The following is a 22939-nucleotide window of genomic DNA, read 5'->3' as shown; positions in this document are numbered from 1 at the left end:
TAATATGATGATTCTATTTTATCTAAAAAAAACTGAAGCTTATGACTTCCTTGATTCTCTCAAGTGCCAGCTGCAAACTGACATGCCCACACTAAACCTGCCTACACATGGGTGCGACTTGTTCTGTTAGCATTTTTTTAAAAACTGGGTAAATAGCCACAATTTTTAAACTGGGAGATTTCACATGAAAATTCTAGTTTTCAGCCTTTTTTTTTGAGATCTGCAGTCTTGTGGGGTACCACAATGGAAAGCAGAGTGGGGACTGCATGCCTTCATATCAGTCTTATCTAGCTTGCTCCCTTCACTATGTGACTGGAAGGGCCAATCACTGAAGAAAAATGAGAGTCAACCCATGCCAGGGAGATCCTGGATGTCGCTGCCAGTCGTATTCCACAAAAGTTGCTCAATTCTTCAGCACAGGACATTTTAACAGGCTTTCTGTAATTTTACACTTTTCCTTAACATTTCTGGCTGACCACAAGAAATTCACCCACCTTAAAATATATGGAGGGAAACAAATATATCTAGAAATAATAATATGGAACACAAATCTTCTATTAATATTAGTTGCCAGGTAAAGCACTCTGTTCTGGCTCACGTATGTGTTGCACACTCACCTGCGCGCACACACACACACACACAGGACTTTGGCTAGCCAATTAACATGGCTCTAACTGCAATAAAAATGTTTCCCCTAGGATGTTATCGTCTATTCTAGTGTTGGTTGGTGATAGAGGAAGGGCAAAATGGCTACTGATAAAAAAAGCCAGGTAAACCAGCCTCCCCCAAAGCAAAGGTGAATGAACCTACATAACGAGCTGCAATTTCCTTTTCTTCTGTTTTCTGCTTTTTGCTATCAGAGGAGTAGTCTGTGGAGTTCCTGTGCTTCTCAGCACCTCGGAAACTGGCTGACGGGGACACCGAAGAACTCTGAAATTAGAAAGGGAAGCAGGGTTGAGAAATGATCAGCCATTTAACAGTGTGATTCTTCAATCATTTCAGACTTTATCTACTTTGTGTTCATTAGTACACACTTGCAAAGCTGTTAAGAGGAGACCAGAGAGAGGAGGAGGGGAAAGGGAGAAGAAAACAGGTATAGAGAAGAAAACAAGGAGAAAAAGCAAAAAGGGAAAGGAACGGAAAAAAATGAAAGAACAAGACAGAGGAAACAGAGATGGGGCAGAAGGAGCAGAGGGATAAAAAAGGAGTTAGGAAATAGTGTAAACCAAAAGGACAGAATAGGTTTGGTCTAAAGGAGATGTTTATATTATACTATTGAAGCACCTTCAGCGAGTTGAGAAAGAAAGCAGATACAAGAGAAAAAAGGAAGGAAGACAGGCTATTTTTTTTTTTTTTCAAGTTTGTTGGTTAATGGGAAGCTAGTGTTTCAAGCCTCTACAGAGAAACTGAATTATTTAGAGTCCAGCTTGGGAGATAATTAGTAATTCCTCAATGAAAAAAAAAAAAAAGGAGAGGTACTCTTTCAGAATTACTTAAGTACCCCAAAATGGTGATCATGCGACACAAATATCATCTTTACAGAATTGTGCTTAGCCTTGTACCTTAAGGGCCTGGGAGATGATGCAGAGTAGAAGAACACAAAACCAGGAAACACACACACACACACACACACAAACTCACACCTGCAAAAATGCACTTTATTCCTTTCTGACTTCTAGAGTTATCATGAACCTGCTCCTTCTTATCTCTGGAAACCCAGGAAGCCCATCAGGACCACGGAATGGGGAAAGGTGGTCCCTCCCTCCTGGGATCATGGTAAGGACAATCTGCATGGGCTCAAGCTACGTCTGTCATCTCTGCTCTCCCAAAGAGCTCTCAACACAGAAAACAAACACTGGTTACAAGATCTGAAGCACAGAGAATGAGTCTGTCTGCTGTTAAGGCCAGGTGGTTACTGAGCACATTTAGATGTTATGAGAGCTTAAAACCATCGATATAGAAGTGATGAAAGCTGGAACTAACCTTTGGATTTGGCTAGTGACTCAGTTCCAGAAAGACCAAACAGAAGGTTTACACAAAGGTGAAGAGGGTATAAGAGGGAGCAGGGCCGAGTGCAGGGCTAACCTGCTGAGGGTGGGTTGTAAAAGCCTGAGGAGCCTAGCCCCTCAGTAAGGCACCAGGGCAAGACTCCAAGTACTCAATTACCCAGCCTGTGCTAGGGAAGGGCTGATCTCAGAGGGCAGAGGAAAACATACTTGGAGATAAGAAAGTCAATTCTAGGAAGAACAAGAATCACCAGGGTATCTTTGCCTGGCATTCAAATCAATTCAGAAAACTGTTCATTAAGCTCTTCCTCATTTATAACTTTATTCATCTTATCTAAAATTAACACCTTGTACTTTTTTTCCCCTTTATCTTAGTCTGTTAGTAATAATTAACTTGTATAAAGATACACAAAATTTCCAAGGGCCTTTTAATTAACTATGGGAGGCAGCGTGATAGCCAGAACTTTGGGCTATATATACCGTTTTACTTCCATTGATCCAAAATGCCACATTCTCTTTTGTGGCTAAACTTTCAAAGCTTGTTGTTAGAGGAAAATAAACTTTTTCCACATCTTGGTCGGTATGGCTACCAAGAAATCACCCCCTAGTGGTCAGCTGTCGTGATGGCAATTCCACCAACAGCTCTAAAGGCAGGGGTGGAGGGTGGGACTTCGGAGGAGGAGAAAGATGACATCATGACCAGTGAGTAGGTTCCCACTGATAGGGAGGGGCTGATACTTCTAAACCCTTCCTTCGTGTACCAGGGCCTCTCGCTTTTATATGAATACTCTACATGTCTACACCAAATCCTGTAACTATCCCTACTTAAACATTCGCCGTTAAGCTTAGTGTAAGAAAAGACGGCAGGCATTTATTTAGTAAGGCTGAAGACTGAAGCAAAACATTAGAAGCCAAACAATTTTAAAAAGTGGATTAATTCTGGACTTTCATATATCCCCACTGAGTTCCATTCTTCATTCCCAATCTATAAGACTTGGTTCAATGCCTTTGCTTTCACACCATGACCCAACGCAATTAGGTTTTTATGACCATTACTGCATTGAAATCATGCACACAAACATCATCCGTAAGCTATTATTATCTACCGTATTTAATACCAGAACCCCATATCTAGTTTCTCCCCCTCCAGTCTATTCTCCACATTTCCTGGATTCATATTTCCTAAACAGAGATTCAACAAATTGAATCCCTAAAAAGTGACAAATGGTTTCCCATCATCCACAGAAAAAAAAAGCCCAAATTTCTGAGTATGGCTACTTTCTAAAGTCCTTCATTCCCTGCCCCAAACCAGGGTCCTGGCCTTGTCTCAGCACCATGAGCTTGTTGTTCTTTCTTGTGCTCTGTGTATTTTCATTGCATCTGTAGCCTTTTTATCAGGGTTTGTGAGAATGCCCTTTCCCTGAGTATCTTCCTTTTGAAATCTCATTCTTAAGAACCAGCTCTAATATCACCTTTCAAAGCTCCTTCAGATTCTGTCAGGCAGAATTAATCACTCATTTCTTTTTGTTCCCTTAACATTTTGCTCAGCCAATGAGTAAAGCACTCACAACCAATTTATGGCTATTTGTTTGCAAGGCCACTTCCCACTCCAGGGTTCTTGGGGTGGTAAGGACCCCTGACACAGTGAGTGGCATAGAACTGCCCAGAAATGTTTTTGAACATGATGACTAAACACCCCCTCGGCACTCCTTAATCTCAACCCAAAATTCATATTCCCTTTCAGAGGGCCTCTAGGCTGAACAGTTCAGTTCCATTGGAAACCATTCACTAAAGTAAAGTAAGTAAGACCAGAGTAGTGGCACCCCTTGGAACTGGCAATATGGAAGCTCTGCCCTTTTTCCACCTTTACTCTTTTACCTACTTCTAGATGCCTTCATCCTACTAATTTGATTATTTTATAGAAAGAATAAAAAAAACTGAATATGCATGTGTATGATTAACAAATCTCTCAGCCTTTTGATTCTGATGCACTCTACTGAAAGTTATTTCCACTCTGTCCAAAACGAAAGACTGATTTGTAAACAATGATGAAATACTTTCTTTAAAATACTAAATGGTAATGCTTATTTTGACTTTTATGCTTATTTATTGGTACACACATACATATAGCTTTACTTTTTAAAAACTGGCTGTGTCAGGCTCTATGGGCAATATTTTATTTGTGAATTTTACTATAGAACAGTTACATGTTAGAGTTTCCTGGTAGAATGATAAAGTAGTTAATTATCAGTGGCACTTAAAGGTTAGGCTGAACAACGGGCACTGGGGCAATAAGCAGTATTTTAATAACATAATTGCTCTGCAATCAAATTGGACTTGGCACCGACTCTCATCATGAATGTCTTAAGTCCACTGTTCTGCCACCGGAAGACCACTTGGATCTTTGCTGGGCATGTGAACAGGAGGAATTACATAAATATTAATAAAGACAAAGTCACAGTTTTATAAGAAAAGCTTAGTTTTATTTCTTTGTTGTTATTTTAAAAGCTTAGCTAGGTTAGATATTTCCCTAGCTTACTACATAAGAAACTTATTGGAGCTGCATTATGACTGTATAAATCTACAAATTTAGAAACACTAAACATAAATCTTTTCTCATTACAGTTTGATCATGTAAATATACAGCAAATTTGTAACAAACAGAGAGTCACAATCAGAAGTGGTGGCGGAGCCAGAAAGGGCAAAATACCTTAAATGTGCATGTTTAGTAAAAAGCTCTAAAAAATAAAGCAATGACCTAGAAGTAACTTTTTTAAAAAGCTCTGTATTTGTAAGAAGTAAACACGTGTATTAGGGTATTAAAAAAAAGACAAGGTAGATGTTTAATGAAAGAAAAAGAGGAGGGGCACAAACAGGGAGAAACCAAGAAAAAAATATTAAAATTTGTAAGTCTTATTATATGAAAAATCCTAATTGCTTTGGTAGTAAAAAATAAGTTTCAAAGATAGTTATTCCTAACATTAAAATCATGTTATCTCAAAATGAGAAAAATTTTAGATCCTAGTCTGAAACCCAATCTAGACTTTATTAAGGGTATTTGACCAAGTCAGCTGGAAAACTGACACCTCCAGCACTCTAAAGGGCTGGGTCTGCCTCTTCAGCTTTACTCCTCTGCCACCTCAAGATCAAAGATGACCGTGTATGAGAAAGAGTTCTATAAAGTATTACACCCCCCCCAAAATAGAGTACTGTTATAATTAGCTAATTTTAATAACAGGTAGCCGACTTTACTAGCAGGCAAGAGCCTCTCTCTAGAGTCAGACTGCCTGAGTTAGAGTGTAGAGTCTTCCACTTAATAGGTGTGTAGCCTTGGGCATATTGCTCAGTGTCACTCAGCCTGGTAGTCAACAACACCTTGCCCTCAATTGGGCTGCATTGAGGACTAAATGAAAGAATCCACGTAAGGTACAAGGTACAGATCCAGGCAGATAACTGAGCTCTCTGCAACAGCAACTCAGCGTTATGACTGTACCACATTCTATTTACTACAGAGCTAGTGTGGATCTTCTATTTTAAGACTCACATAAGGAATATTCTAGGCATTTGGGTAGCACTATCCCTCAACATAGATATACAGATGGTCCATAATGATAGGGTTTCAATAGGCTGCTATTAACCAAAACACATTTCCTATTGCAATCACAATAGGTTTTGGTTCAATACTGCAGGCAGAACTATAAATACCACCTTCACATTGAATTTTCTAATTTGATTTCAAATGCACATCAAGCTAATTCTGCTTTCCACTGGCATAGGTGCAGTGCTCGGATGTCCCTGCCCACTAACAAGATTCCAGCCAGAAAGAATACACTAAAGGTCAAGTGGACAACCATGATCAAGAACTCTAAAACTCATTCGTTACCATTTGTTGGCTCATCAGCTGTGGCCTTCAAACAACCCATCTACTTGGCACCAAAGGGTAAATTCCTTTTCAAACAGATACAGGGGATAATGATGGGGCAGAGGGCACCATAAAAGTCTGGCTGAGGTGACTGCAAATCCTGGTTTGTCCCTGCTTTACACTGCTGTCCAGGCCTCTTTACTCTCAACACCAGCCCAGGTTAAAAGAAATTATACTGCTCTTCTACCTGTAGTTCATTGAATACAGGAATTAATTCAAATCAGGAACAATTCAGGGGGAATTTGTTTATGGCGGTGGGGGTGAGAGGGCGGGAGATGGCAGGCTCAAGAGCCCTGTAGACCCTTTATTGATGCCGTAACTTCCATCATCATTCCCTCTGTAAAAGACCAATACCTAGAACAGAAACGAGTACTGGTGACTTTTTTGAATTCAGAAAGGCCAAGGTACTGTTGGTGATCAGCAGGGACTCAGCCCACTCCTTCTAAGCAGAAGGGCCATCAGGAGAAGCCCACCAATCATGAGTCATCCAGAGTCAACTATGGTCCCAGTCCTGAAAGCATTCCAGTTACGAAATTCTTTCAACAAGTTCTGAAGTAAAAGTAATATCCTGAATAAACCTATGTATACCAAACTAACAAGTACCTTACCCCAGTAAATTTCTAATTGACATTCTATTGTACAGTACTACACACCAATGTAATATATCACAATTTGTATATTCCTGTTCATGGAACTCTTTTTTTTTAACTGATAAAACATTTTAAAATGTATGATCTCATTGATAAGGGAATAACCAGGAGAGATGGGGAAAATAATCCTCAACCAGGAAAAATTAAATGTAAGAACTTTACAATAAAAATTATTTGGTCAAAATGCACATGTCTTATATACTGACTCATAACCATGCAAATTTATGTAAATTAGCTTAAAATTTATTACGTGCTAGTGGTGAAATACCTAAATATGGTAGGGCTCTGAGCCAGTCCCTGATGTCAGTCTATTGCTCATTACGGTAGAACTTTTTTTAAAATAACCTGCTTGATTAAGGAAACCATTAAAAACACAATCTGTATATAACCCTCACAGAACTTGCTTTTTTCAAATTAACATAAATCAAAATTCACCTTCAAAAATGACTGAGACTTTCTGAAGACCTGCCCTTCTTAAAATAAGGTTTAATATAATCTCCATATAAAGAAATGAGTCTGTTCTTAATAAATGTTTCACCTTTATAACATGTCAAGAACAACACACTCTTTTAAATGTTCTAATGTTGTCTTTGTCTTTCAGCTTCTCTCCTGGTAAGAGAAACTTGGTTTGAGATAAAGAAGGAACTGACAGGGGGATCATTAAGAACTGATAGAGCAGTGTCCACGATGGCTGTGCTGTGGCTACTGGGGTCAGACAGCCCTGGGTTCAAGACCAGGCTGTACCACTTGCTGAATGACCATGGACAAGTTAATGACCCTCTCCCAGCTTCCAGCTCCCCAGTGGGTAAAACGAGGGTAATGGGAGTGCTTCCTCAGGAGGCTGCTGTGAGGCGGACCGGAGAGTGCATGCTGAGAAGCACATGGACCTAGCACTATGAAGAGCTATTGCTCTTCGGCTAATGTGGAAAAACCACCACACACTCTTAACCCACTTATAGCTGCACTCAATAAATATTTACTGAATACCCACCAAGTACAGAAATACAGAGATGCATGAAATATACATCTTGCCCTCCAGTAAGGGTCCACCATCCATATTACTTAGGATACTGAAGTCCTACATATTTTTTTCCTTCGTGCAGTAGAATATACAACACTTCAATATTCAGTCATTCATATGTTTTGTTTCCACAGCCTCAGCATTATGTATTACTTGGTCAGGATAAAATGCCGTAATAATTTATAAGGTATCAATAAAATTGATTTTAAATTAGAACATTATCTTAATGTCCTCTTGGGGTTTCTTGACTGTTATTTCCTCTTCCTGGAATAAAGAGGTTGGCTCCGCCCCAAAAATTTCATTAAATACAGCTACTTTAGCTGGTGAGCTGAGCTGCTGGAACATGATGCTTTGACACCAAAGATACAGGTTTAATTCTTGTGTAGGCACCTTAGCTTCCTCTCTTGACAGCCAATGACTGCATGTGGTCCAAACTGTGGGCCATAGGAGGAAGGAACTTAGGGAATCAGAGGGGAGACAAGTACACCTCCTCAAATACACACCCTGACCACTGATGGAGAGGAGAGCCCAAGCACAAGCTAAATTAATCAAGTAATATCCCTCCTGATTATTAGAGATGGCAGAGTATTAACTGTCTCCTGGAAACTGTAAAAAAATTTCCAAGTGCACACAAATATAACATTCCTAAGTGCACTTGTCCTCTACCCAGAAGTCTTTTCCCTCCTTAATACAGATTCTATAAATCTGGTATGTTTTGTAAGTTATAGTCCCATGCACTCGCCCCCTTCTTCTGGGATTACAGTTTCCAGTATAACACCTATAAAATATATATCCTAAATCATTCATTCATCTATTGCCTTATAATCAATGTCACGAAGTCTCACTGCTGAAAATGAATCAGTTGTATGAGTTTGACTGCCCTGAAAAAAAAAAGAGGGGGGGTTGACAAAAAATATTTTTCCTGAGTTTTCTGGGAAGGTGTACTGGCTTTAGACTTATTCTTGTACTGTGTGCTCTGTTCTTGAATGAAAATATCAACATACTTCTAACAGCTGCTTTGAAAGAAGCTGAAGTAGGATAGCTGCTCAGAGGAAATAAGTGACTCAGCTTTAAGACTTGGCAAGCTGTACCTTAATGGACCAGAATTCTCATTTAGTAACTATTAAAATTTATTGGGAAAAAAGTCTTTTCATGTTGCTATTTTTTCCAGTAAATTGTTTTAATCTATCCGAAAGGCCAAACATTTTTTTTCTTCCAAAGACTGTTAATTCCAGAGAATCATATATATTACATATTATGTACGCAAATATACTCTATACAATACAATATTAGATGGTAATTCAAAAGGAAATGACAGTATACTGATTTAAAGGTAGGCTGCCTAACAGTTTTAAGGTTGCTAATCCTTAAAAATTCCAAATCTTCTTCATAGCACCTCAAGAGGGCAAAACAGTTTTCAGGGATCACTTAGCCTATTTGGCCTTAAGGTCCTTTATTAAAATATTAAGGTGAGTTGTACTCTAGAACAGAATTAAGCTGACAAACGGAAATGTAATGTGAGCTATGTATGTATTTAAATTTTTTCTAATAGCTTGAGTTTTAGAAACTAGAAATAAAAGACAGGTAAAATTATTTTTAATCACATATTTAACCCAGTGTATCCAAAAATACCATGTCAACATATAATCGATACAAAATTATTAATGAGCTATTATATTATACATTTGTTTTCAGTACTAGGTCTTAAAAGTCTAGTGTGTGCTTTACATTTACAGCACTCCTCAATTTGGACTGGCCATATTTTTGGTGCTTAATAGCCACATATCACTTGTGGCTATCATATTAGGTAACAAAGGTCTAAAAGTTCTTGAATTCACAACAGGAATCAATACTCAGTAAGAGAAGCATCTAGCACTTTATAGAAGGTACAGGCCTGATCTGGCTGCTGCCTACCTTCTCCAATCTCAGCTGAAAGTCTCTTTCTCAGAGTGCTGGACACTCCATACTCGTTCACTTCCCAGTGCAGGCTTCTGCCAAGAACCCTTTTCCCCAGACTCTGAGTGGCTAGCATCCTTTTTTCAATCTTTAAATGCCACCTTCTCAGAAAGGTCTTGTCGGTGATGTTATCCAAGATTCCTCTTGCCAATCTCTAGAATGGTCCCTTTTTCACCTCCTAGTATTTTTTATCACAGCTATTATTTTGATTATCTGCTTTTCTCTCCTACTTGATTAGAAGCTCCAGGAAAGTAAGGACCATGCCTGGTTTCATCACACAAAAATCCTGCACTTTGCTTGGTTTCTCTATTAATGGCAGCTGAAGAAATGAATGAGTACAAGACTTGATCTGCTCAGACACTAATGCTATGCATATGTCTTCCTTGTTCCCATATATTGTCATTATGTTGAATACATATTCCTAAAGGACATGTACTATATACCTTATTTCTTTGTATTCTCAGCACTCAATACAATGACTGTCACAGTCAGAAGAATAGTTTTGTGTGAATGTGGGAGGGGAGAAATGCAGGTGCATGTATGAAGGCACACCAAAGGAGAGAGGCAGCCTCCCAAAGTGGTACTTTTTGAAAAAGATATAGTGGCAAAACAATTTTCCGAAAAGATAATTGTTGAAAAGATATTAAGAAGAAGCAGTGCAAAAAATAAAACTGAAACAAAGGTCAGAATGGTGCCAGAGAGAAGAGGGTAAAGGTGGGTGCCTTTTCCCTGTTTACCCCCTACCAATCAAGGGCACAGCCCCCGCCCCCATCAGCACCAGGCTTCACCCCTTGATGGGCATGCAAGGAGTATTTGTTGTAGAAATGTATCAAGGCTACTAATTCTTTTTATTCTGAAAGAGATAAATCTTCAGCATAAGGGAGACAGTTTGCAACTGGTTACCCCTCTTATCTCTCATCATGTACTCATCAGCTATTTATGACTGGGGAAAAACAAATCTTATTCAAGTCTGACCACTGAAAAGGCAGGATTTTAATGAATCCTGCCTGACCCACCACCATGTGAGGAATGCAGCATTAGCAGTTTTTCTGTGGCTGATCACTTAGAGAACACAGATCCCTGGGGATCTCCTGGAAATGTTTATCCCTCAAGGAAGTACGTGGTAAAAGGAAAAAAAATCCTTAGTCCTTACTTTTTTTTTCTGGATAGTAAGTCAGGTGATAAAAGAAAAAGCCAAATACAGGGCAAATACTTTTTTTTTAAAGCTTTACATTCATTGATTTTTAAATCAAACGACTAGAGCTTTATGTAAATTTTTAGTATGTAAAGCAACATAAAGCATTAATGTTAGTTTAACAAAGTGACTTCAGTATACTGAGGGATGAAAACAAATGAGACAGATACTTAGAGGCATAATTCCAAATTGTTCCAAAGAAACGATTTCAAGCAGCTTTCACTTGACAACTGTATCTAAAGATCCAGGGGTCTGACAAAACACATAAAACATTGGAAGAACAGGTTGATTTACCAAGTGTGTGCCAACATTACTCTGGTCTAACCAGGAAACAGCATTCCACTAACTAGGGCTAAGATGTTGAAAAGGGAGTCAGATCACGGTTACATCTCCCTGCTCCCCTCAAACGATCATAGGTCAGAGAGCTAAATTATAAGGAAACTACTGAAAAGATCTCAGAGCTTCGTCTACTTGCCATCCCAAGTAACTGTGAGTGCTGGTCTGTAGCTCCTGCTTCTCTGACTTTTCCCTCCTCCCTTCTCCCCACCCCTCACGCTGGCCCCCCGCCCTGCTAGCAATACCTCTTGTCAATACTTCTTCCTGCCAGTGGCACTATGGGCTAAAGAGGTTGTTGACCCTTATTCTAACATGTCCTTTTAGGTTAATTACTTTTGTATACTCGGTGTACCCAGTGACATTTAATCATTATAGTGCTACTCGGGTAAACAGAACTGAATGGAGCCAACTGCAATTTGGCATCGAGCTAAATGGTGCGGTAATAGCAGCATGCTGAAAATGGACTGGAAGAAAATACTCTCACTCACCACACTGAGAAACGAGGTGAATACCATTCGATCAATCACTATTTTATTAGAAAGGAAGAACACTAGCTCAGTGGTAGTACGCTTTGTTATTTAATACAGAATATGGCTGGAAGGACATCCTGCACTTTATAATGTAAGGACAGTCTTGTGTTCACTGAACGAATGGAGACAAAATGACTTTTGTGGTGTCTCTCTCTTTGCATGTGCGCACACACAGCACACACATCCCATTACAGGACAACCCTTTGCTAACACAGCCAACAGTGTATTATCTTGCTAGTTGGTTTATAAGAGTGCACAAGCATCTAAAGGCAGGAGGTCCCATGACTTAGTGTGTACAAGAAAGCATCCAGCAGCACAGGATTAATAAAATGTCATGTCACAGACCTTTGAGCCACTGACAAAGTTTGTTAAAACAGGCACCCATGGCCTTTTTCCCACTGGGAATGGTGTGGGTTGGAAAGGCCATTAGCAGCCTTCACAGAGCCAACCAGACCACTGCAGGCAGATTGTAATTCTGTGGACATACTTTCAAAACTATAGTTGGTAGATGGAAAAAATGAAGCTTTACCCCTGTATCTCAAGAACAACAGACTTAGCAAGCAAAGTCTCCATGTGTGACACCAGTTGAATCCTGCAAGTGTAGCTGAATGGCTACTTTGTTGCAATGTGCTAGACACTGGTGACACAAAGTGAATAAGGCACCAGTTTTAGTGTTGTGGGGTCTAAAGGAAGGGAATGAAATAACTACCGGGGCTCTAGAGCGAGTACTCTGGTTTCAAATCTCAGCCCCAGTACTTATTAACCGCATATTGGCAAGTTAACCCCTCGGAGGCCTCAATTTTCATACCTTCAAATGAAGATAAGGATATGTGTCCTACAGGATTGTCATAAAGATGAAATGAGATAGCTACATGAAGTGGCAGGCTGCCATTAGTATTTATTTCTGGAATCTGCCCTAGAAGGCAAAGGCCAGGCCTCTAGCAGCAACCCTACCCAATCCGGGCAGCAGGAGGCCCTGCAGCGGCACTGTGGCCAATGAGACGTCTCCTCTGGGCCTTCCTTTGGAAGAGGTCAGTGGGCACTTCCTCAAGCCTCAGATTCTGGGGAAAAGTCACTCTGTCCAGATTCAAATATTTCAGACAGCATACTCTCCAGGCTAGGCATCTGGCTGCCTTCTTGGCTTGGTGCCCTTCTTTCAATGTTCTGCTCTTTCTCCTTATTTGTAGAACTCTCATCAAATGCACTTTTTAGGATGACCTTGAGTTAGAGTGACAGGGTGAAGACTAGACTTGCAACCCCAACTTCACTGGAACTTGACAAATGACTCTTAAGTGAGTGAGGTATCAGGACTAATGGGGTGCGGGAACACAGCCCACATACCCCTTGTTCATAAAGGAATGCCATCAGTTGCTGAACTAAGTCTCATCTATGTGCCAGGCAGTCTGCTGGGCCCTAAGGCACTGACTCGGAACACAATTAAAAGGACTGCTCAGGAGCCTGCCCTCATATAGCACTGGTTCTAGTAACAGGACATAAAAATAAATTCACTTAAGTTATTAATAAAATTAATAAAACATAAAATAAGTACAAGTGACAATGTGTTATAAAGGCAATAAACAGGATGCTAATACTGAGACTAACGAGTGACAGGATGGTCATGGACAGCCTCTTCAAAGAAACGGCATTCAGGCTGACGTTGGAAGCAAAAGTTGGGGTCAACCATTTGAACAGCCAGGAGAAGAATGCTGCAGATAGAGAAAACGGCCTATGCAGAGGCCCCGAAGAAGGGGGAAACTAGCAGTGATACTAGAGAGGCACAAGGGCTGAGTGCCGGCTGCGCAGGGCCCAGCAGGCCATGGTGAATCTGTGTTTCTTCTAAGTGCCACTGAGGGAGCAATGAGATGACACATGTTCTAAATACCTCCCAGGAGACCTTCGAAAAGTTCTATGTGAGATGGGGGCCAGAGTGAGAATAAGACTTTTAGAAGCACTTTAGAGCAGAAAAGATGATGTTGTCTACCTCCACCCTTGGTAATTAAAAACAATACTAAGTATACAATATAAACCTTACATGTGTGCTAAAATTAAAATAGCAAAATTCTGAATCAGATCATCAAAACTCAGCCGTCATCACTTTTGACGTCCCTGCTTTACTAGTGCTGTTAGCGTGGGCTTCAATGGGCTGCCAGGTAATAGAGCTTTAGAGGAGAAGCAGTGGTGGGGGAGATGATGGTGTCTAAGATTGGACAGGGTGCTGGAGAAGGGGAAAGAGGATGGATCTGATAGAGATGTAGAGGGACAACCAGTGACCTATACAAACATATGGATGTGTGTGCACAGGTTAAGCATGCACGGGTATGTGTAAGTATCTACCATGTTTCCCCGAAAATAAGACCTAGCCGGACCATCCGCTCTAATGCGTCTTTTGGAGCAAAAATTAATATAAGACCCGGTCTTATAGTAAAATAAGATGGGGTTTTATATAATATATTATAAGACTGAGTATAATATAGTATAATATCAAATATAATATAAGACCGGGTCTTATATCAATTTTTGCTCCAAAAGACGCATTAGAGCGGATGGTCCGGCTAGGTCTTATTTTCGGAGAAACACGGTACGTATGTATATAATTAGAACGGCATCAAGTTTGTCAACATACTGATGTCATCTTCATGCATCTGCAATCTGATACAGGTTCTTACTGGGAAAGGAAAGGGCAGGAGCCTTAGGGGTCCCACAAGAATGCTCCCAACCTGAAGGGGCTCATGGGACCTGCATCCTCCAGGTTTATCACAAAAGGAAACACAACAGGGAGGTTGGGAAATACTGATCTAATCAACCTGAATTACATTTCCACAAAGTAGCAGACCAGGCATCGGAGGTAGATGCTCAAGAATAAATGCTGATCCTCACTAAAAAGGAACTTATAAAGGAAAGTAAGATACATTTCTGTGATCAACAGGAAACTGAATTATAAGCGCACAGGGGGATATTAATAAGAAACGGTGCTCTCAGGTTCCAGAAGAAGTGGGATTTATTCAGAGACTTCCCATGAGAGACACAGGCCCAAGAACTGCTTGGAATGGAGGAGTAAACACTGTCAGGGCCCAAACATGGACTGCGGCATTTCAGGCACGTGAGGAGACCAGGTGAGTCTTTGAGGAAATGGAGGAGTAAGGCACAGAGCAGCAAAGACCCTCAAAGGTGCCCTGTTTCTGGGATGGGTAATGGGCTGGGATGAGACAAGATGGCAGGTGGCAAACAAAATTCAAGGACTGGGCAGTAGTTCTCAACTCTGGCTGCCTGTCAGAATTACCTATGGAGCTTTACAAAATAGGCCCACCTGGGCTCTGCCTGACTCTCTTTGGAGGGGTGGGGCCTGGGCCACTTTAAAAGCTCCCAGGGGATTCTAAAGTTGCAAACCTCTGATCTAAAGCATACAGAGAATCAGCAGGCACTGTGATTGCTGTCAGTGAGAACTCCTCATCAACTAGAACCTCCTACCTATTAGCAACATGTCACCTCCAGCCCTTTCAGAGAGCACAGTTAGCTCAACAGCAGTGACAGCACCCCAGACTTAATCTACCTGTGACTGTTCTCCTCAAGACAAACTACATTTAACTGGTAAGAAATGACGTATTTCAAAATCAAAGTTTGGAGCTGGGAGAGAGAAAAAACTCAATCACAACCATGTCACAAGATGAGGCAAGATGCTCTTTACACGTTTCTGAACGCCTGAATCTGGTGTTCCGATGCGTGACTCTACAATGCTGACAAAGGAATGTATTTTGAGTGCCGTAATTAAAACAAGAATCTCAATAAAGTGGGCATTACGAGATAATTGGCCATCCTCAGGTATTAAGCAAACTGTGGTAAAAGCCAAGGATACTCATCGCCAAGGTCAATTACAATAATTGCTTATCTGAATTACATTATTGCTATTGTAAACCCCACTTGATTTAGAAAAGAAAAAAAAAAAAACTATAAAAACTGATCTAACACACAGCACAGGGAAATGACCTGAGAAGGAGTTCTTGTTGCTTGACTACTGGTCATTTAAGAATTCCTATAATCAACTTTGTAGCGCCCGCCCCCCTTATGCCTATCCTTTTAAAATGTTTCCTCAGCTTTGCAGTCTGAGTTTATTACGGAAATATGCCTATCAGACGTCAGAGAAGTGGCCTAGAAGGGCAACATATTGTAACACAGGGAAATGGAATGGCTCTAAACTAATAAAAATAGGGGTACAAGAGAAAAACCAACGCCCATACTCTGTGAGTTGCATTCCAACCCAGAAACTGAGTCAGTTATGCTGGTTTATAGCTTGTGGGAAGATTTCAGCTTCCACATGCCACTGTCAGCCTGTCTACATTAACACCCAGACTCGAGTAACCAATGGTCAACCAGAAGAGAGTCAGGAAAAGCTTTGAAGACCAGAAGAGAGAAACAGAAATTTTAACCTTCCTTCGGGTAATTGGAATGTGTCTGGCAATCGAAGAGTATAAAAGTTCTTTTTTAAGCTGTGATTAAACGTCAAGACTTTGATGTTTTATATGGTATTTTCCCCCCAGTAATTAACTGCACTAATGAAGTTAATTAGTGGGGAAGAATGCTGTATAAAACATCAAAGTCTTGATGTGTAGTGTCACCATCAGTCCAACTAAACAGTAATAAAGAAATCATTTCTTAAGCGCACTTATGCATGCTCAGCACTTCTATTTACAAGCTCAAGTCGTATGACAGGAACATTTTTCAAAATATCCAAAGATGCTTTCCACAGTGCAATGCAACTGCACTGACAGCAACAACATACCATTTAATATAGTGTAATTAAGTGGCCAAGAACGCCACATAAAGCAAAAGAATTGAGACATTTAATCATAGTTAGGAGGATGGTTATAAATCTACCATTACTGTGAGATGAAGGAATGGAGGAAAACCAAGGCAAATAGCCACAAGAAGAACTATGTAACCCGAAGGCTAATGCTAATTATGCATTAGATAGTGGATTTAGCTTCAGTCTGAGAAAAGAAAAGGGGGGGGGAGGAAGCACGCTACGTAGCTACAAGAACTGCAGACAGCAGGTCCTTTTAATAAGCACTATTGGGAGGCACCAGGTGTACTTTGCCCTTTCCTTTGGAACACAGTGTGCAGGGATGGTAAGAATACTGGAACGTGAAGACCAGCGAGCATTGGGCCTTCTCAATGTGAAGGCCACAGCTACGCACAGGCTCTACTAAACAAGGCAGGAAAGTTCTCCTCTTTAGCTAGGATGAGAGAAATCACTTAGCCTCTTGCTACACAAAGGCGATCCACTGTCCAGCAGAATCAAGATCTCCTGAGAGCTTGTTTGAAATGCAGCATCTCAGGCCCTACCCTCCAGGCCTATAGAATTAGAATCTATATTTTAACCAACATGTGTGTTTTTTATGCTCATTATAGGTTTGAGGAGTACCTGTCAACTTCAACTTCCTCACTGTGTATAGTAAGAAACCTGAATCTCAAGAGATGAAATAACTCATCCTCCATCTAGTAATGCAGGGCACATACTGGAAGACAATCCAATCCTCTGATTCTAACAGGCACAGGAAATGATCCTGGAGACTGTGAAAAGAAAACAACCTGTATACAGAGCAGCAGAATAGTCAGGGGAATGACAACAGGGCTTGCTTCATTAGGTCTGACAGATCTGAGTTCAAATCGGTTTGACCTAGGCCAAGAACTCTATCAAACATGTACAAAGTGAAAACTTACAAATTCTGTAAATATGAAAGATGAAAAGGACATTAAAATGTGTAAAATGAAAACAAAAAATTTGCAGGAAGGAAAAGCGCTATGGCCTCCACTTTATTTTTTTCAAAAGGAGACGAGAGAGAAAATGTGGCATCCGTGGGGCCACCACATGTGACTATAGAGGACGTGGATTGCACAGCTCTGGGAGTTGTGAACTGTGCTCCTGCACAGCTGCACGGGGCCAGACTAACTCAAGCCCGGGAGGCAGTGAGAAGCATGGGAAGGCTTGTTGCATCATGTAAGGTTGGAGCCAAAGGGCAATTAGGATTCAGGAGGATGGAAAAAAAGGAACAAGAATGTAGGTAGGCTACATAAAAGCCAACTGAAGTAATTTCATCATTATTGTTAATCAAATAATAAATGTCTCTCTCCCCAATGAAATGTGAGCTCCATGAGGGCAGGCATTTCTCTGTCTTTTTCACCACTATATCCTCAAAGACTAACTACAATACCTGTACTTGGCTAGCCATGGAATAACATTTATACATAACAGTTTTGTGGCTTATATGTAGATGGTCACTGTATTTAGTTAGCATCATAGAGCAATTACTACATTGATGATGAAACAAAACTGACAGATAAACTTAACTCTTGGGAGCTACATCAGTTTCCTAGGACTGACATAACAAATTCCTACAAAGCAGGTGGCTTAAAACAACAGGAACTGATTCTTTCACACCTCTCCAGGCTAGAGATCAAGGTGACGGCAGGGCCATGCTCCCTATGAAGGCTCTAGGGAGGAATCCTTCCTGCCTCTCTAGCTTACGGTGGTTGCTGGCAGCCTTGCATTACTGGGTTTGTGGCAGCATGCCTCCAATCTCTATCTGTCTTCACCCGGCCTTCTTTTTTTTCCTCTCAGTGTATGTACTTCCCTGCCCTCACCCTCACTCTCAGTAATGGTGACAATGTCACTAAAGTGTCTTGGCAACGATTCCTTCTGGATGACTTTCCCCACCACATCCACACAGCTTCAGTGTCAAGGTAGAGGCATGGCTTTTTTAACGCTAGGATCCCTATACAAAAGTTCTCCCACATACTTCTTATTTCTTTCAGACTCTCGCCTCATCTCCACCTTTGGAAGTACTAAGCAATTCAACCTGTAGCCCCTTCTCCAAAAGAACAATATTCATAATGCAAAATGATGAATATGACCTTCCCAAACATTCTGACTCAAGACCCTGAATGAGTGAGGACAGCAGCAAACAAGGTGTGACAGACTCACAAAAACATCCCTCAGGCAATGTATGGTGGGGTCCTTTGAGACACAGGGATACTGGGTTGAGGATAAACTAAGACTACATGAGCTTTTCCTTTAAAAACTAAAAAAAAAGTTTTATGATATACCTAAATGATGGGAATGATACATACATTTTCTTATTTACTTGAAAGTCAGTATCTGAAATCAATAAAGTCTCAATTACAAAGTCACTTCTATATTGAAAATACTCTTTGGTTATGTATATGTAAACTCAAGACAGTTTTTAAAAATCAAGCCAACGTAGCTAAAAAATGAAAATCCTACTCTTATATCCTAATATTATGCCAAGCAGTTAAGTGTGATAATTGACATTCAGACATATGACCTTCTGTTCAATTCAAATGAGTTAGCTTTAGATATTTTGTGACGACTATTCTTGGAATTTAAGTACCTCATAATAAAATCCATCTTTTGTTTTGCTGTTGTTTAGAAAAGGCTTAAATAATCTCTCTAAAACAGTGCTCTGGCAAACACTTTTAAATTATGTAATTCACCAAGTTCAGCGCTGCTGGTACAATCACTTTCAAAGAAGATGGCTATAATACATTATCATTACAGCTATACAATCCAAGTTGAATTTTCTTTGGCTGAATTCCTAACATTTTAATGCTGAAATTGATCTGTTTTAAAAACATCATGTGAAGGGTTTTTAAATACCATACATGCCCAAGCTCTTTATTTTAAATGCTTTAGAAATGAGCTTGCATAAACAGAAAAAAAAAAAAAAATCTGTTCTCTAATCTAGCATTAAGCGTATTTTAAAGAACAGGCATGTTTCCAAACAAACTACTGCAATATACAAAATACCCAGCAGGGATGAGGATAACAATGCTTCTTATGTGGGTTTAGAACCTAGAGAAAGCTGACATTTCATCAAAGTTGTCTTGGAAACAATATTCTTAGTATTATTTAAAACAGAAGAGGTGCATATTTGGGCGTGGGCTATTTTTTCCCAAAGCAGTGATATTGTGATGTATAGTGGTGAGAAATGGGAGTATGTAAGCACGGAAATTATGCAAGGCATTCACAAGAACATGGGAGCCCCCATGACTCACATGCCGGGCTACAATCCAGTTTCCAGTTGGGCAGATGTTTCTTTACCTAAAAGACCACTGTACAGATTGACTTCAACAGTACCCACAATTTTTCACACTTCCCTGTATCTATCTACATTTGGCAGCACCCTGCCTTACTAATGCTAGACTTGGTCATGTAACTTGCTTTGGCCAAGGACACAGTAACAAACTTGATGCAAAGAGAAGCTCTCTTGGGCTCTGCCACTGCCCAAAGAACAAGCCTGCTGCGGGGGTAACAAGAGATCCCTCAGCGAGAACTAGGTTACCCGGGCTGAAGACATTCTAGACCATCCAGCTGACTGCAGACACATGAGCAATTGAGTTCAGCCAAGATCAGCCAAGGCCAGCTAAGGTAAAAAGACTTCCCCCACAGCTGACACAAAACTAATTAGATGTAACAACTAGTTTTCATTTTATACTACTGTGTTTTGGAAAGGTTTTTTACACAGCAATTGCTAACTGATACAACCATTTAATTGAGATTATACGCTATAGGAATAAATTCTCCTTCACCTTTTTAAGTCATACATATCGCAAACAGATAAAAACAATGTATATTAAAAAGCAAGCTCATTCCTTTCTCAGCCTCATGACTTCTCTAATATTTTAAGAAATAAATCAACATAGTATAAATGAATTCATTATTGCTTCATTAATACCAACTAACAGTTGAAAAGCATGCTGTAATTTTCAAATCATTTCCACATGTATCACTATATTTGCCCTCTCCCAAATTTTGTTAGGATAGTATTATCACCACTATGTTAGTGATGAGCGAACAGAACTCTGTGACTGCTTAACACGTTGCGTATGGCGGGGTTTAAATCCCTCGTGAAGATTCTCATGATCCGTACGCAACGTGTTAAGGTCCTATAGCTAGAGAAGTAAAGCTGGTATTAGAACATAGGTCATCTTACTCTATACTTCAACTGGTTTTCACTAATACCCTGACACATATAAGGATACGACAAGGTCAGTGAGATTATTCACACTTTATCAATTCATGGAGTAAAAACACAAGACATAAAAATTGCATACTAATATAACTGAAATGATGTAGAAAAAAATAGAATGTTTCACAGTATGAATCGTAAATTATACAGATATCCCAGGATTACATAATTTAGGTACGTATCTTAAGTTTAAAAATATCATTTCTTAAAAAAAAAAAAAAAAGAGTATTTTCCCAAGTCAGTATTTTTCAAAATATTCTCAGTATTCAAACCGTGTACACAATTTTGTGAATCAAAGGAATGTTGAAGATAAAAGGACCAGAGTAACGATGCCTTCATAAAATTAGAACAGGCACCATAGAAGCTCTACAATTGGTTCTCTCCAGACTTTATTATTAAAATAACTCTCAACTTCATGTTTATGATCAGCTTAATTCTACATCTCATCATCATTTAAATTTCTTCCTGAGGAGAGTTTTAAAAGAGCATCTTTTGGGGTTATCATTTCATGAAAAGGGCCACCTAAGCCCTGGGATGGGGTCAGTAGACTCTTGAAGCCAAAAGACAACAGGCTGAGAGAAGGAAATAATTCACCCTAAAGAATAGCAAGGAGCAAACTGGAAGTTAAAATCAAAGGTTGGCCATCTTTTTCCATAAAGGCTTTGGCAGTAATCACTTTAGTCTTTACATGAAGCCCCTGTTGCATATCCTTGTTTATTTGTTCACAACCGTTTAAAAATGTAAAAACTAGTCTTAGACCATAAAAACAAAAACAAAACACCCAGAAAATGGATTTGGCCTATGGGCCGTAGTTTGCCCAGCCCCTCATCCATATAACTACAAGAGAATGCAGTCTATTCCTACATTTTGTAGAATCTAAAGACTATCACCAAACCTACTGTATCACAACTGTCCAGCATTCTCTCCTCAGGGTGGACCCAAGAGCGGAGTGATGAGGGTCTGTGTGGTATCATCTGTAGTTCTACCCAGGAGTCATTTCTAAGATGCTTGAACACTTTGATTTCTATAACTTTAAATGCAGGGCAAAGGTCACAAATTGTCATCTGATAACTTCAGTTATTAGTCAACTCAATTTCATGGCTTAACTTATGCCTGGGACATTAGGCGGGAAATTTTTGGCTGACTGGTTTGAAGTAGACCAGGCTAAAGTTGCCTGAACGGTCTTCTCTCCCTGCACTGATTTATTTAAGAGTGTAACAAATGGCTACTATAACAGAGGTACCCAGACAGGAATACAGAAATCTTCAAAGCTGAAAAGGACAAGGTCTTTGCCCTCAAAGAGTTTTATCCATGGAAAAGTTAAGAGATAAGATAAGCACACAAGGTCCAAGGGTGCAATTAAAGACTGCATGTCAGAAAATCCTTTGGGGCCAGTTGTGCTTTGGAATTCAGTATTCTGAGAATTTGAGAAAAGCAATTATGATGCATTTACTGTAGCAGGGTCCAGAATAACACTCCATAATCAAACATGAATATTTCTATAGTCAATTCAGTTGTTACCAAATGGGATGCAAAAAAAACACACAACAAAAACCTTTGTTTTTAGAGCTTTTTGGATTTCAGTGTAATGGATAAGGGATTGTGGGCTTGCCCAATATCTTAGAAGAATCTGCAAATTTGTTTTATCTATCTCCTTTACAATAAAGTTTTAACTTAAGAGAATCAAAGAATGCAGTGATTTCAGATCCAAATTCTAAGCAATTGCCAACCTCTGCTGTTCTACCGTGGCCTTTACAGTACCAGATCTTTACAACAGGCTGCCTGAGACACCAGTGAGGTGAGCTCACGCTAAAGAAGATTTGACTCTTTGTATCACTTTCTTATGCTACCTAAGAGTCCTAAGAAAACAAATCAGATTTTAAAAAATACATCTAGTAGATAGTTAAGGAATCCTTGGAAATCAAGTAGCTATGGTTTTCTTAACAAATTACCAATGAAATCACTAAGTACCTGTGGCTATGTGACCTTTTAGAAGGGCCGCCTTAATGTGGCTATTACATCAATTCCCAAGAGGACACTCCAGTACCCGATAATAGTAAAGCTAGAGATCATCTGACCTTCTCAGTAGGTATGTCCTGCCACTCTGTGTGGAAAGAGTGTGCCCAATTGACCTTTGCTTCTGCTACAACACCCCATACGAAGCAATTCCCTTATCAAAATCTAACAAATATATGAAAGCTATTTTTATTTGTACACCTAAACACGAAGAACAAAATATATTGTTCATTGCATGGGCAGATGGCAAGTTCCTTCCACCA

At 39.9% G+C, this 22939-nt stretch overlaps 1 protein-coding gene across 7 annotated transcripts in view; it reads right to left on the bottom strand.

The window, feature by feature from the left end:
* The window catches only part of LOC109449935 (TLE family member 4, transcriptional corepressor), a 143828-nt gene that overhangs the window by 21749 nt on the left and 99140 nt on the right, over positions 1-22939 (bottom strand). For all 7 annotated transcript variants that reach the window (XM_074330584.1, XM_019736683.2, XM_019736684.2 and 4 more), the window contains one exon: positions 811-930. In XM_074330584.1, coding sequence (XP_074186685.1) covers positions 811-930 — 120 coding nt within the window. The remainder of the gene's footprint in view (positions 1-810; positions 931-22939) is intronic.

This window comes from Rhinolophus sinicus, linkage group LG04, assembly GCF_036562045.2.
Source record: "Rhinolophus sinicus isolate RSC01 linkage group LG04, ASM3656204v1, whole genome shotgun sequence".
NCBI lineage: Eukaryota > Metazoa > Chordata > Mammalia > Chiroptera > Rhinolophidae > Rhinolophus > Rhinolophus sinicus.
Note: the sequence above shows the minus strand (reverse complement) of the source record. Positions and strands in the feature narration are given on the sequence as shown.